The sequence below is a fragment of the Monodelphis domestica genome, chromosome 3 (genome assembly GCF_027887165.1).
Source record: "Monodelphis domestica isolate mMonDom1 chromosome 3, mMonDom1.pri, whole genome shotgun sequence".
Taxonomy (NCBI): Eukaryota; Metazoa; Chordata; class Mammalia; order Didelphimorphia; family Didelphidae; genus Monodelphis; species Monodelphis domestica.
This window is the reverse complement of record NC_077229.1, coordinates 81,009,766-81,024,496: the sequence shown is the minus strand read 5'-3', so window position 1 is coordinate 81,024,496 and position 14,731 is coordinate 81,009,766. Positions and strand designations below refer to the sequence as shown.

The 14,731-nt window shown below is 40.8% G+C and overlaps 1 protein-coding gene across 2 annotated transcripts in view; it reads right to left on the bottom strand.

Annotated features, from left to right (window-relative positions):
* HAUS8 (HAUS augmin like complex subunit 8) overlaps positions 1 to 14,731 on the bottom strand; it is a 32,679-nt gene that overhangs the window by 6,423 nt on the left and 11,525 nt on the right. For both annotated transcript variants that reach the window (XM_007489752.3, XM_007489751.3), the window contains exon 7: positions 2,393 to 2,455. In XM_007489752.3, coding sequence (XP_007489814.1) covers positions 2,393 to 2,455 — 63 coding nt within the window. The remainder of the gene's footprint in view (positions 1 to 2,392; positions 2,456 to 14,731) is intronic.

Here is a 14,731-nt window from a genome sequence, read left to right as displayed (position 1 = left end):
GATAGATTCCCTCTCCTGAGGCAGAGGCAGCATAGATAGCACTGGGAATACCAGATCTCTGGACCTAGAGGCAGAAGGCCTCGTTCTGACAGTTATAGTCTGTGTGGTCCCTGGTAAGTCAGTCAGTAGGAAAACATTTACTAAGCTCCTACTAAGTGCCAAGCACTGTGCTAACAAACTGGGGACACAAAAACAAATACAAATAAAGACTGCCCCTGCCTCAAGGGGCTTACAATCTAATGGACAAGTAACTTAAACTTTACGTAAGTAGGCCAGCCTCTCCAGTTCCTTTGAATTCTAAATCTCTGAGTCTATGGATCCACAATATGTGTGAACTTAAATCTTAGAGAATTGTCAAGGCAAGGCTCAGTGTTTTACTTGAGGTCACAGAAGCAGTAGAATCAGAGGCAGGGTTCAGAGTCCCATATGGAGGCCAATTCTCCATCCTTGACACCATACTCCCTCAAATTCAACTACAAGAGTGTGAATTTTAGATTTACTCAACCCTGCTTAGTCTAACAAAACAGGAATGTAAACACCCCTACTTAAGGATTAAGTATTGAGAAGGATGGCCTATGAAAGACATGTGCTAGCAAATGACAAATCAGAAACAACTGACAGACCCCCTGGGCTGTCCAAAGTCAAGCTTAAGCTACCATTGTTGGTACATGTGAGATGCAGGAAGTGATGTAAAAATAATCTATATATTTCACGTCACTTCCTCTCTCTGGCCTCTTTTTGTGGAGAGGTGGCTCTGTCTCTGTTGACAGAGAGGTGGCTGGTGGCAGCGTGCTGGGCATCTTGGCATCGCTGTAGCTATTGTCCGGGTCTGGAAGTGAGCTTCCTTGATACAGTAACTGGGAGAAGCTTAATATCATAGGTCAGGTGAGGCACCTTCTCTGAGCTCTCTCAGAGTTTAGGCTGATACTTTTTTTTTCCTATACCTCCCTATAACACCATCCTCCTAGGCCTCTCATCTCGGAGGAGGCCTCGTGGTTGGAAGTTCTCTGAACTCCCCTTGGCTCAGGCTAGGCCAGAGAAATCTTATACCCCTTTCCCCTCTCTCTTCTTCTTAATTCCTTCCTTCTATATTAATTAAACCACTATAAAATTTCTAAACTGACTTGAGTATTTTATTTGGGATATGAATTAATCCCTGGCAACCATAAGGTTAACATATAAGTCAAAACCTCTAAATTTACCCCTTACAAGAGGTGACATGTTCCAGGGTAATCCAACACCTCCATCATCTCAACTATTCCCTTTCTTTAAACTATCACTGAGAGGATCTAAGAGCCTTGGGAATACCAGTGCTCACCAGACTACTCTCTCTGTCTTTGGAGCAGATGAGCTCACAATTCCCACCACCACTAACACCTTAGTGTTCATAATGATGAATGCAATAAGACAGGTAGGTAAAAACCCCAAAGTCCTGGAAACAGCTCCTTGCCCCAACAATTGGTTTCCAGATCAGTCCCTAGAGACTTCATCCAGGGGATCAACCACCCATAGAGAAGGGCCAAGTAGCCATAGCACAAATGCCATTGCAGGGCAGGTATGCCAGCCTGGCTAAGGCAGCAAGGTATCTTAAGAAAAACAGGAGTCCTGCATATGCCAGGTGAATTAAACTACTACCACCTTGACTACCATTTCCCCTCAGAGTTAGAGATGGCCCAAGACCCTTAGCCCAGTAGCCTAACAGGAGTAACACTCACCCAGAGACCACCAGCCTTGTTTCTAGCCCAGCCCAGACAACCAACCAAGGAATCAACTCTGGAGACAACTTGACAAGTGCTTCCACAGGTGCTAAAACCTGTCACTCCAACAAGCATACTATGAAGACCCTGAGAAGAAATCTCTCATCTCAAACATTCATACTGTCAAAATGATTCTACAATAGATGTTTTACCAGTAGAAATAGTATTAAAGCAAATGCATTATCATCTGCTTTATCACTCTACTGTCAAGACCAAGGAACTTTCCCATTTGACAGCAGCTGAAAATTCTTGTACTTTGTTCCCTTCTATTAGAAGATCCTCAAGAATAAGGGCAGTCAGGGGGCAGCTGGGTAGCTCAGTGGATTGAGAGCCAGCCCTAGAGACGGGAGGTCCTAGGTTCAAATCTGGCCTCAGACACTTCCCAGCTGTGTGACCCTGGGCAAGTCACTTGACCCCCATTGCCTAGCCCTTACCACTCTTCTGCCTTGGAGCCAATACACAGTATTGATTCCAAGACAGAAGGTGAGGGTTTAAAAAAAAAAAGAACAAGGACAGTCCTGCTTTTCTATTTGTTAACTCCAGGGCTTATCACTGTCCTCTGCACATAGAAAACATTTAAGTGTTTTTCATTCATTCATTGTTCTTTAAATACATTTGATTGTCTTTAATCTTACCTTCACTGTCAGAAGGGTTAGAAGTAATGTCTGTGACTCCATCCTAATAATTTCTGAGGAAATCTAAAAAAACAAATATAAAAAGTCCATATTTTTTTTTTGTTCCAAATTAGTTTAGGCACATTAATATCCTCCCAGGATTGGACATTCCTATACAACATTCAAAAACTGATTTATTTATAGAATTATTAAATTGCCCTCATCGTCTTTAAGGTTACCTGACCTCTTCTCCTTTGGGCCTCAGTTCCCTTATCTACAAAATGAAGGGGGTGGCTCTTCTGGTTCTAAATCCCATAATCCTCCCTCCTTATCCTTTGTCTTTGCTCTGGGCCTTTGTTACAAAGGGTGTAAATGAAGCTTCAAGGTTCAATCCTCAACACAAAAGCTTCCAGATATTAGGCTTGACACATGCTGGGTATTCTTTGAACCCAAATATTTCCAGTCTTTTCAAAATCCCTGGAATGAAGAGGCAATAAATCCATCCTTAAGAGACTGTCACTAGAGCAACTGAGAAGACAGGAGAATGGAGATAGAAAAATAAGTAGAAAAGGACTGTAAAAAATGAGCTCAGTTAAGACTAGAAGGGAGCAATGTTCTCTTTTGCACTTTCTCTGATTTCATTCCAGATATGTATGAAAGTCCTAGACCTTTAAGTTGCAAACAGATCAGCAAATCTGAGCCTCAGCCTGTTTTTGTACATAAACTACAGGATGGTCTTTATAATTTTAAATATAAAAAAGGTAACTTTGAAATGTGAAAGTCAGGTGGGAACCAGTTTTGGTCTATGGACAATATTTTACTGATCCCTGTTGTAAAGTATGCAACTGATCACTTAACTAAAATTCTTGAGTATAACTGAATTCCATTAAACATTAAGATCCGGTGTATAAGAGATAACTAGTAAAAGATAAAGATGGAAGAGTTCCTAAAAAAAAGACTGTAAACTTTCTTGTTCAAACTCCTGTCCTAGACCTTCAAAATATAGCTACCCTTGTTTTGGTGTTCCAACTGGCAACCTCCTTTCAATTGCCTGGGATGGATTCTGGCTTTTTCCTGGGGTGCCAAATTGTAATAGCTAGGGGAACTTAAAAAGATGAGGGACCCAGAGAGCAACTGTTTTTTAGGATTGAGTTCTGTGTGACACTTCCTCTTCCTCCACTAATCTGAGAAGCTTTAATGGAGTCAGTCAGACCAGAGGGTGAGTCTGTTCCCCACAGTTTTCCTTCTAAACTTGATAGATTGAAAATTCCCCTCCCTATTATATAGACTCTGAATCAATTCTGTTATAATTCAAAGTATCTAATTTATTTTGAAAGGAAAGGAGAGGGGAGAGGGAAGGAGGAAAGTCCCTGCTATCTCTTTCCTAACTACAATTATTAGAGGTTTGGCCAAGGAAAATCTCAAGGAATATGGCTTTGAATTCCCCTAAGGGAAAATAAAGTCTCTATTCCAAGGGTTGTCTTCAGTTGGGCAACAAACTTCATTCACTTCAGTTCAGGCAAAAGGGGTTTTGAGAAGAGTATATCTCCTATCCAGCTCTCTCAGAGTCCTAGATAAGAAGACCAGAAATCTTTCTGGCTCCAACAGCTTTTTGGAATATTCATGGAACTCTCCCATCCCCCACAGGTCCTTAATGTTTCATTTGCCCCTCCAGAAGCATCTTCTTCAAATTTCAGGTTTCCCTTGCTCTTGGCCATTTCCTTGTTTACACTATTAACCATATGAAAGTTGTTCCAAATAACAATTAAGAGAAATTCAAGAGACTTCCAGGTAAGCATGGTGGCAATCTAGACACGAGTTGCTTCCTCTCCCCAGCACCCAACAAAATAGACTACCTCAAAAGAACATAAAAACCATCTTCAGAAGAACAGAGGGACTCTACAGTAGGCCGCAGCATTGAAGGTATGTGGGGTTTGAGCATTTCCACACTATAAGGAGAAAAAGCTCGCAATCAAAGTGAGCCGATCTACCCCCCCCCCACCTCACCTAGTCAGAACCAGCGTGTACCAGAAACAGTGAGTGAGAGAAAGACACCTCTAGAGTGAGCAAGGGGCACCCCTAAGTCCTTGGGAGCTGACTAGGACTGCCAAGGACGTACCCCTAAGAGCAGTTACACAGGAAACCTCTGCGCTCTGGAAAGAGCAGTCGGTGGGCACTCTAGCGAACAGTGGAGGCTGCAGAGATTCAAGAGCTTGCCTCAGGCAAAAGTCTTGCTCCTTTACTCCACAGAGAAACTGGTCATCTCACTCAGATTTCTGACTAAAAAGGAAAGGGAAAACCACCAAAGGGATGGCTCATTGTGCTCAAGACCAACCCTCCCAGAAAAACAGGAAGAAGACAGTGACTCTTGAAAATTTTTATGGAGGGAAAACCCAAGCTACAGAGGAAAAAGAGGATGAAATTCAAACAAAATCAAAAGTTTCACAAAAAAATGGAAATTGTCCAAAAGCTCTGGAATAATTCAAATTGGAGCTTATCCAAAAGATGGAAACCTTCTGGCAAGAAAAATGGGAATTAATTCAAAGAGAGATCAACAGTCTGAGAGACAAGAACTCCCATTTGGAAAAACAGCTGGAAGCCACAAAAAGCAGGGCAGACCAAACTGAAAAGGAAAACCAGTCTTTAAAGACCAGAATTAGACAATTGGAAGACAATGATCTTCCAAACAGCAAGAATTAATAAAGCAAAGTCAAAAGACTGACAAAATAGAGGAAAACATAAAATATCTCAATGACAAGGTGACAGAATAAGAAAACAGAGGAAGGAGAGACAATTTGAGAATCACTGGTCTACCTGAAAAAACAGAAATAAACAGAAATCTTGACGCCATACTACAAGAAATCATCCAAGAAAATTGCCCTGAAGTTCTTAAATAAGGGGTCAAAATAGACATTGAAAGAGTACATATAACACCCTCTATACTAAATCCCCAAAAGACAACTCCCAGGATTGTAATTGCCAAATTCAAGAGCTTCCAAGCTAAGGAGAAAGTTTTACAAGAAGCCCAAAAGAGACAATTCAGATACCAAGGAACACCAATCAGGATCACACAAGACCTGGCAGCTTCCACAATGAAGGACTGCAAGGCCTGGAACACGATATTCAGAAAGGCAAGAGAACTGGGTCTTCAACCAAGAATCACCTATCCATCAATACTGACTATATACTTCCAGGGGAAAGTATGGAAATTCAACAAAATGGAATATTTCCAACTATTTGTAAAGAAAAGACCAGAACTCAGTGGAAAGTTTGATATCCAAACACAAAGAACAAGAGAAACATGAAAAGGTAAATATGAAAGAAAGAGAAAAAAAATTTTTTTTAATTCAAACTCTCTTCTATAAGGGCTACAATTAGATCAAATTATATATATATATATATATATATATTAATATATGGGGAAAATGTTATTCGTAACTCAAAAACTGTATTCATTATAAGAATCACGTGTAGGGAAAGATTTGAGCATTAAGTTGATATGGAAAAAAAAAGAAAAAGGTTGGGGGAAATCAATAATGGTACCAAGAGATTCTTGAAGAAATAGAAATGAATTAAATAGATTAATCCTTTTCACACAAAGATACACATGGGAAGGGGCGGGGAAGAATACTCTTATAAAAAGGAGAGGAATAGAGTGCTAATAGGTAATACTTAAACCTTACTCTCAGTGAAATCAACTCTGAGAGGGAAGAGCATCTAGATCCATTGGGATCTTGAATTCTATCTTATACAACAGGGTAAGGGAGAAGGTAAAACTAAGAGGGGTAGGGAGAAGGGAGTACAAAAAGGGAAGGAAGGAGAGGGGGTAGGGAAATTAATAGACCCTAAAAAAACAAACAAACAAAAAAATACCCCAAGAAGGGATCAAAAAGGGAGGGGTCATAAAAGGAAGCATACCAAGGGAGGGGATTAGGGGGACTGATTAAAAGTAAACTACTGGTTTAAAAGGATATAGCAAAAGAAAAAAGGTCAGAACTAGAGGAGGATATCAAAATGCTAGGGAATTCACAAGTGACAATCATAACTTTGAACGTGAATGGGATGAACTCACCCATAAAACGTAGATGAATACGAGAGAGGATTAAAATCCAGAATCCTACTATATCTTGTCTACTAGAAACACACCTGAGGCGGGTAGTTACTCACAAGGTCAGAATTAAAGGTTGGAGTAAGACCTATTGGGCCTCAACAGATAGGAAGAAGGCAGGAGTTGCAATCATGATATCTGACAAAGCCAAAGCAAAAATAGACCTGATTAAAAGGGATAGGGAAGGTAAATACATCCTGATAAAAGGGAGTATAGATAATGAGGAAATATCATTAATCAACATGTATGCACCAAATGGTATAACACCCAAATTTCTAATGGAGAAACTAGTAGAATTGAAGGAGGAAATAGATGGTAAAACTATATTAGTGGGAGACCTGAACCTCTGACTATCAAATTTAGATAAATCAAATCAAAAAATAAATAAGAAAGATGTAAAAGAGGTGAATGAAATCGTAGAAAAATTAGAGTTAGTACATATATGGAGAAAAATAAATAGGGACAAAAAGGAATACACCTTCTTTTCAGCAGCACATGGCACATTCACAAAGATTGACCATATACTAGGTCATAAAAACATGGCATACAACTGCAGAAAAGCAGAAATAATAAATTCAACCTTTTCAGATCATAAGGCAATAAAAATAATGATCAGTAAGGGTACATGGAGAGCCAAATCAAAAATTAATTGGAAATTAAATAATATGATTCTCCAAAATCGACTAGTCAGAGAACAAATCATAGAAACAATTAATAATTTCATTGAAGAAAATGACAATGGTGAGACATCCTTTAAAACTCTATGGGATGCAGCCAAAGCAGTATTCAGGGGAAAATTTATATCCTTGAGTTCATATATTAACAAATTAGGGAGAGCAGAGGTCAATGAACTGGACATGCAAATCAAAAAACTTGAAAGCGAACAAATTAAAACCCCCCCGGAAGAAAACCAAATTAGAGATCCTAAAAATTAAGGGAGAAATTAATAAAATCGAAAGTGATAGAACTATTGAACTAATAAATAAGACTAGAAGATTGTATTTTGAAAGAAAGCAAACAAAATAGACAAAATATTGGTCAATCTAATAAAAAAGAGGAAAGAATAAAATCAAATTAACAGTATCAGGGATAGACAGGGAGAACTCACCTCCAATGAAGAGGAAATTAAGGTAATCATTAAAAACTATTTTACCTAATTATATGGCAATAAGTATGCCAATCTGGGTGACATGGATGAATATTTACAAAAATATAAATTGCTTAGATTAACAGAAGAAGAAATAGAATTCTTAAATAATCCCACATCAGGAAAAGAAATTGAACAAGCCATCAAAAAACTCCCCAAGAAAAAATCCCCAGGGCCTGATGAATTCACAAGTGAATACTATCAAACATTCAAAGAACAGCTAATCCCAATACTATACAAACTATTTGACATAATAGGCAAAGAGGGAGTTCTACCAAATTCATTTTATGACACAAATATGGTACTGGTCCCAAAGCCAGGCAGGCCAAAAACTGCGAAAGAAAGCTACAGACCAATTCCTTAACAAACATAGATGCAAAAATCTTAAACAGGATACTAGCAAAAAGACTCCAGTGAGTGATCACGAGGGTTATTCACTATGACCAGGTAGGATTCATACCAGAAATGCAAGGATGGTTCAATATCAGGAAAACCATCCACATAATTGACCATATCAACAAGCAAGCCAACAAAAATCACATGATTATCTCAATAGATGCAGAAAAAGCCTTTGATAAAATACAACACCCATTCCTATTGAAAACACTAGAAAGTATAGGAATAGAAAGGTCTTTCCTAAAAATAATAAACAGTATCTATCTAAAACCATCAGCCAACATCATCTGCAATGGGGAAAAACTAGACGCATCCCCAATGAGATCAGGAATGAAACAAGGATGCCCATTATCACCTTTACTATTCAACATTGTACTAGAAACACTAGCAGTAGCAATTAGAGACGAAATTGAGGGTATTAATATTGGCAATGAGGAGACAAAGCCATCACTCTTTGTGGATGACATGATGGTCTGCTTAAAGAATCCTAGAGATTCAACCAAAAAACTAGTGGAAATAATCAACAACTTTGGCAAAGTTGCAGGATACAAAATAAACCCACATAAGTCATCGGCATTTCTATATATCTCCAACACATCTCAGCAACAGGAATTAGAAAGAGAAATTCCATTCAAAATCACCTTACAATATAAAATACTTAGGAATCTATCTGCCAAGACAAACACAGGAACTATATGAACACAACTACAAAACACTTTCCACACAACTAAAACTAGATCTGAGCAATTGGAAAAACATTAACTGCTCATGGGTAGGACGAGCCAATATAATAAAAATGACCATCCTACCCAAACTTATCTATCTATTCAGTGCCATACCCATTGAAATTCTAAAAAACATTTTTACTGAATTAGAAAAAAAACATAACAAAGTTCATTTGGAAGAACAAAAGATCAAGGATATCCAGGGAAATAATGGAAAAAATACAAAGGAAGGTGGCCTTGCAGTCCCAGATCTCAAACAATATTATAAAGCAGTGGTCATCAAAACAATTTGGTACTGGCTAAGAGACAGAAAGGAGGATCAGGGGAATAGACTTGGAGTAAGTGACCTCAGCAAGACAGTCCATGGCAAACCCAAAGACCCCAGCTTTTGAGACAAAAGCCCACTATTTGATAAAAACTGCTGGGAAAACTGGAAGACAGTGTGAGAGAGATTAGGTTTGGATCAACACCTCACACCCTACACCAAGATAAACTCAAACTGGGTGAACAACTTGAACGTAAAGAAGGAAACAATAAGTAAATTATGTGAACACAATAGTATAAATGTCAGACCTTTGGGAAGGGAAAGATTTTAAAACCAAGCAAGACTTAGAAAGAGTCACAAAATGTAAAATAATTTTGACTACATCAAATTAAAAAGTTTTTGTACAAACAAAACCAATGTAACTAAAATCAGAAGGGAAGCAACAAATTGGGAAACAATTTTCGTAACAAAAACCTCTGACAAAGGTTTAATTACTCAAATTTACAAAGAGCTAAATCAATTGTACAAAAAATCAAGCCATTCTCCAATTGATAAATGGGCTAGGGACATACATGAATAGGCAGTTTTCAGATAAAGAAATCAAAACTATTAACATACACATGAAAAAGTGTTATAAATCTCTGATAATCAGAGAGATGCAAATCAAAACAACTCTGAGGTATCACCTCACACCTAGCAGATTGGCTAACATGACAGCTATGGAAAGTAATGAATGCTGCAGGGGATGTGGCAAAGTCGGGACATTAATTCATTGCTAGTGGAGTTGTGAATTGATCCAATCATTCTGGAGGGCAATTTGGAACTATGCCCAAAGAGTGCTAAAAGATTGCCTACCTTTTGACCCAGCCATAGCATTGCTAGGTTTGTACCCCAGAAATAATAAGGAAAAAGACTTGTACAAGAATATTCATAGCTGCACTCTTTGGTGGCAAAAAATTGGAAAATATGGAGATGCCCTTCAATTGGGGAATGGCTGAACAAACTGTGTTATCTATTGGTGATGGAATACTATTGTGCTCAAAGGAATAATAAAGTGGAGCAATTCCATGGGGACTGGAACAACCTCCAAGAAGTGATGCAGAGCAAATGGAGCAGAACCTGGAGAACATCGTACAGAGACTGATATACTGTGGTACAATCGAACATAATGGACTTCTCCATTAGTGTCAATGCAATGTCCCTGAACAATCGGCAGGGATCTATGAGAAAAAACACTATCCACAAGCAGAGGACAAACTGTGGGAGTAAAACCACCAAGGAAAGGCAACTGCTTGACTACAGGGGCCGAGGGGATATTATTGGGGATGTAGACTCTAAATGAACATCCTAGTGCAAATACCAACAATGGGTTGGAAATGGAAATGGGTTCGGATCGGGGACACGTGATACCCGGTGGAATCGCACATCATTTATGGGAGGGATGGAAGAGGGGAGGGAGGAAAAGAAAATGATTTTTGTATCCAATGAATAATGTTTGAAATTGACCAAATAAAAATGTTTCAAATTAAAAAGAGAAATGCAAATCAAAACAACCATGAGGCGTCATCTCACATCTAACAAATTGGGGATGGTTACAAAAAATGGGCACAGGGGGCAGCTGGGTAGCTCAGCGGATTGAGAGCCAGGCCTAGAGACGGGAGGTCCTAGGTTCAAATCTGGCCTCAGCCACTTCCAAGCTGTGTGACCCTGGGCAAGTCACTTGACCCCCATTGCCTAGCCCTTACCACTCTTCTGCCTTGGAGCCAATACACAGTATTGACTCCAAGACGGAAGGTAAGGGTTTTAAAAAAAAAAAAAATGGGCACAGTCAGTGTTGGAGAAGTTATAGAAAGATAGCTACACTAATGCATTGTTGGTGGAGCTGTGAATTAATATAAGCAATCTGGAAAGCAATTTGGAATTATGCAAAGAAAGCTATTAAGATGCCCATAACCTTTGACCCAGATATTCTATAATTAGGCATATTCCCCAAGGAAGTCAATGACAAAAAGAAAGGTCTCATAAAAATCAAAATATTTATAACAGCCATTTTTGTAGTAGCAAAAAAATTATAAGGAAAGTAGATATTGACTGGAAAATGGCTAATTGTGGTATAAGAATGTAAAAAGAAAATCCTATGCTTGTTAAGAAATGAGAAACATAAGAATGCATACATGAATTGATGCAAAGTAAATGCAGAAACAAAAAAAAATATTCACAATGACTCTAACAAAAAAAAAGAATGATACAATGAAATGGAAATGTTGTGAAATTAATAATTTCAAGTCTAATGCTTGGTTCCAAAGAGATATGAGAAAATATATCCCCCTTCTTCTTTGCAAGAGGGCAGGAAGATTAATACTGGTGAAACATTCCATATAACAGACTCTTTTGATGTTCAATGGTTTTCCTGAATTTATTTTCCTCTTCCTTTCCTTTTTCTTTTTAAAAAATTGTTATAAGGGTTGGCTCTCTAGAAAGGAGTAGAAGGTCTCAGGGAAAAATTACAGGTGATATAAAAAAGGCTTATGTGTAAGGAACTATACTAAGTACTTAGGAAACAAATGTAAAAAGGAAAGCCTCTGCCCTCAAGGAACTTTCATTTTAATGAAATTAATGAACCAGGGCTTTGCTCACCCAGCATGTGAAGACTGCTTCGGCTGAACAGATGGAAGAAACCAATAAGAAGGTTCAACGGCTGAGAGGGCGACGCAGCAAAGCACTGTGGAGTGCTTAGGGCGTGTTGGAGCACAAAGGACAACATGGCCATCCAATGAAGCTGAGGAAGTCTCCAGGTGTAACGATTTTTCGTGCCAATGGACCCAGGCTTCCAACGCCAAGAGAGTGGGACTGTCTCTGTGCATCGGCTTTTCCACTTAAATCTCCTTCACACACAAGTATCTTTGTGCACACTCATCTATCCTAACCCTGCCCACCCTCTTCAAGACCTGCAGCGATGGGGGAGTGGCGACGCAACAAGGGGAGGTGACCACTGGCAGTTGTAGTCAGGATCTTGCACGTAGGCGGCCCACAGACCAGTGGTCGCTTGGCCCTGTGGGCAGCAGGGATGTTCGGCAGCATCCTGGGCGACTGAGCAGCCCACTCTAGGACAGCACTGCTCACCCTAATCAAGGAAGGGGACTAGAAAAGGTGTCCCAAACATTGCCTGCCCTAAAAACACCCAGTCAGCACACCGCGGCTGGTGGGTCATCCATTTAAGCGGTCGAAATCAAAGAAAAAATACAAAGAAACTCCTACTAGGAGCATGGAACATCAGAACATTACTTGATAGAGAGAATACCCCAAGACCTGAGAGAAGAACAGCTCTAATCGGTAAAGAACTGGAGCAATATAACATCGACATCGCAGCCTTAAGTGAAACACGCTTACCAGAAGAGGGATCACTCAGCGAACCCACCACTGGATACACCTTCTTCTGGAAAGGTAGAGCCTCAAATGAAGACAGAATCCACGGTGTTGGCCTGGCCATCAAGACCAATTTGCTCAAACAGCTGCCAGACTTCCCTGTGGGCATCAGCGAGAGGATCATGAAGATCCGTTTGCCTCTCAGCAAAGACCGGTATGCCACAATCATCAGCGCATATGCCCCAACACAGAGGAGACGATCGAGCAGTTCTACTCTGACCAGAGTGCCGTCCTGCACTCAGTGCCCACAAATGACAAGCTGATACTACTGGGAGACTTCAACGCCTGCGTTGGCCAGGACCATGAAAGATGGAAAGGAGTGCTCGGCAAACACGGCGTGGGCAAAATGAACAACAACGGCCTACTGCTACTCAGCAAATGCTCAGAGTTCGAACTCACCATCACGAACACTGTGTTCAGAATGGAGAACAAATATAAAACAACATGGATGCACCCACGATCAAAACAGTGGCATCTCATTGACTACATCATTGTACGCCGGCGAGACATCCAGGATGTAAAGATCACCAGAGCCATGAGAGGAGCTGAATGCTGGACAGACCACTGATTGGTTAGAGCGACTCTTCAAATGCACATTGCGCCTTGCCATCCAAAACCGCCCAGACAGTTTGCGCATTTTACAAAGTGAGTCTTAGAGATCCATCTTATTTGCAAACATTCCAGTCCTGCCTGGACGACAAGCTGTCTGCCAAGGGACCACTCACTGGAAGCTCAACGGAGAAATGTAACCAGTTCAGAGACGCAGTGAAGGAAACATCAAAGGCAGTCCTAGGCCCAAAACAACGCAACCACCAGGACTGGTTTGACGAGAACAACACTGCTATTGAAGACCTATTGAGCAAGAAGAATAAAGCCTTTATGGAGTGGCAAAATAACCCACACTCTGCTCCTAAAAAGGACAGATTCAAGTCTCTCCAAGCCATGGCGCAGCGTGAGATCAGGAAGATGCAAGACCGATGGTGGGAAAAAAAGGCAGAAGAAATCCAGCTTTTTGCTGATATGAAAAACTACACACAATTTTTCAGTGCCCTCAAGACTGTCTATTGGCCATTAAAACCCACCACCACTCCCTTGCTATCCTCTGAAGGTGACACTCTCATAAAAGATAAAAAAGGCATCAGCAACAGGTGGAAAGAACACTTCAGTCAGCTTCTCAAACGACCTTCTTCAGTCGACCAAAGAGCCCTTGACCAGATCCCCCAAAACCGCACCACTGAACAACTTGACGTCCCTCCTTCAATAGAGGAAGTCCCAAAAGCCATTAAACAAATGAGTGCAGGCAAGACACCCGGTAGAGACGGGATCCCAACCGAGGTGTACAAGGCCTTAAATGGAAAGGCGCTCCAGGCATTCCACAGTGCTAACCAGCATATGGGAAGAGGAAGACATGCCCCTAGAACTCAGAGATGCCTCCATCCTAGCCCTATATAAGAACAAAGGCTCACGAGCAGCCTGTGACAACTACAGAGGCATCTCACTACTCTCCACTGCTGGAAAGATCCTCGCCCGTGTTATACTCAACAGACTTCTGTCATCTGTTTCAGAGCAGAACCTGCCTGAATCACAATGTGGCTTCCGACCAGATCACAGCACCATCGGCATGGTCTTCACGGTGAGGCAAATGCAGGAAAAATGCCTTGAGCAGAACTTGAGTCTCTACATTGTCTTCATAGACCTGACAAAGGCGTTCGACACAGTGAACAGGGACGCATTGCGGTTGATCCTCAGCAAGCTCGGTTGCCCAGCAAAATTCGTCAACCTGATCCAGCTCTTTCATGTCGACATGACAGGGGAAGTCCTATCTGATGGAGAGACTTCCAATCGCTTCAACATCTCCAATGCCGTGAAACAAGGCTGTGTCCTCGCTCCGGTACTATTCAACCTATTTTTCACCCAAGTATTATGACATGCTGTGATGGATCTAGACCTGGGCGTCTACATCAAATACCGACTGGATGGCTCACTATTTGACCTTCGCCGCCTGACTGCAAAAACAAAGACAACAGAGAGACTCATCCTGGAAGCTCTCTTCGCAGATGACTGTGCTCTCATGGCCCACCAAAAAAATCATCTTCAAACCATTGTGGACAGGTTCTCTACCACAACAAAACTGTTTGGCCTAACTATCAGCCTCAGCAAAACAGAGGTGCTGTTCCAACCTGCACCAGGGAGGCCAACTAACCAGCCGTGCATTATAATCGACGGCACGCAGCTTTCTAACGTCAACACTTTCAAGTGCCTGGGCAGCACCATCGCCAACAACGGGTCCCTA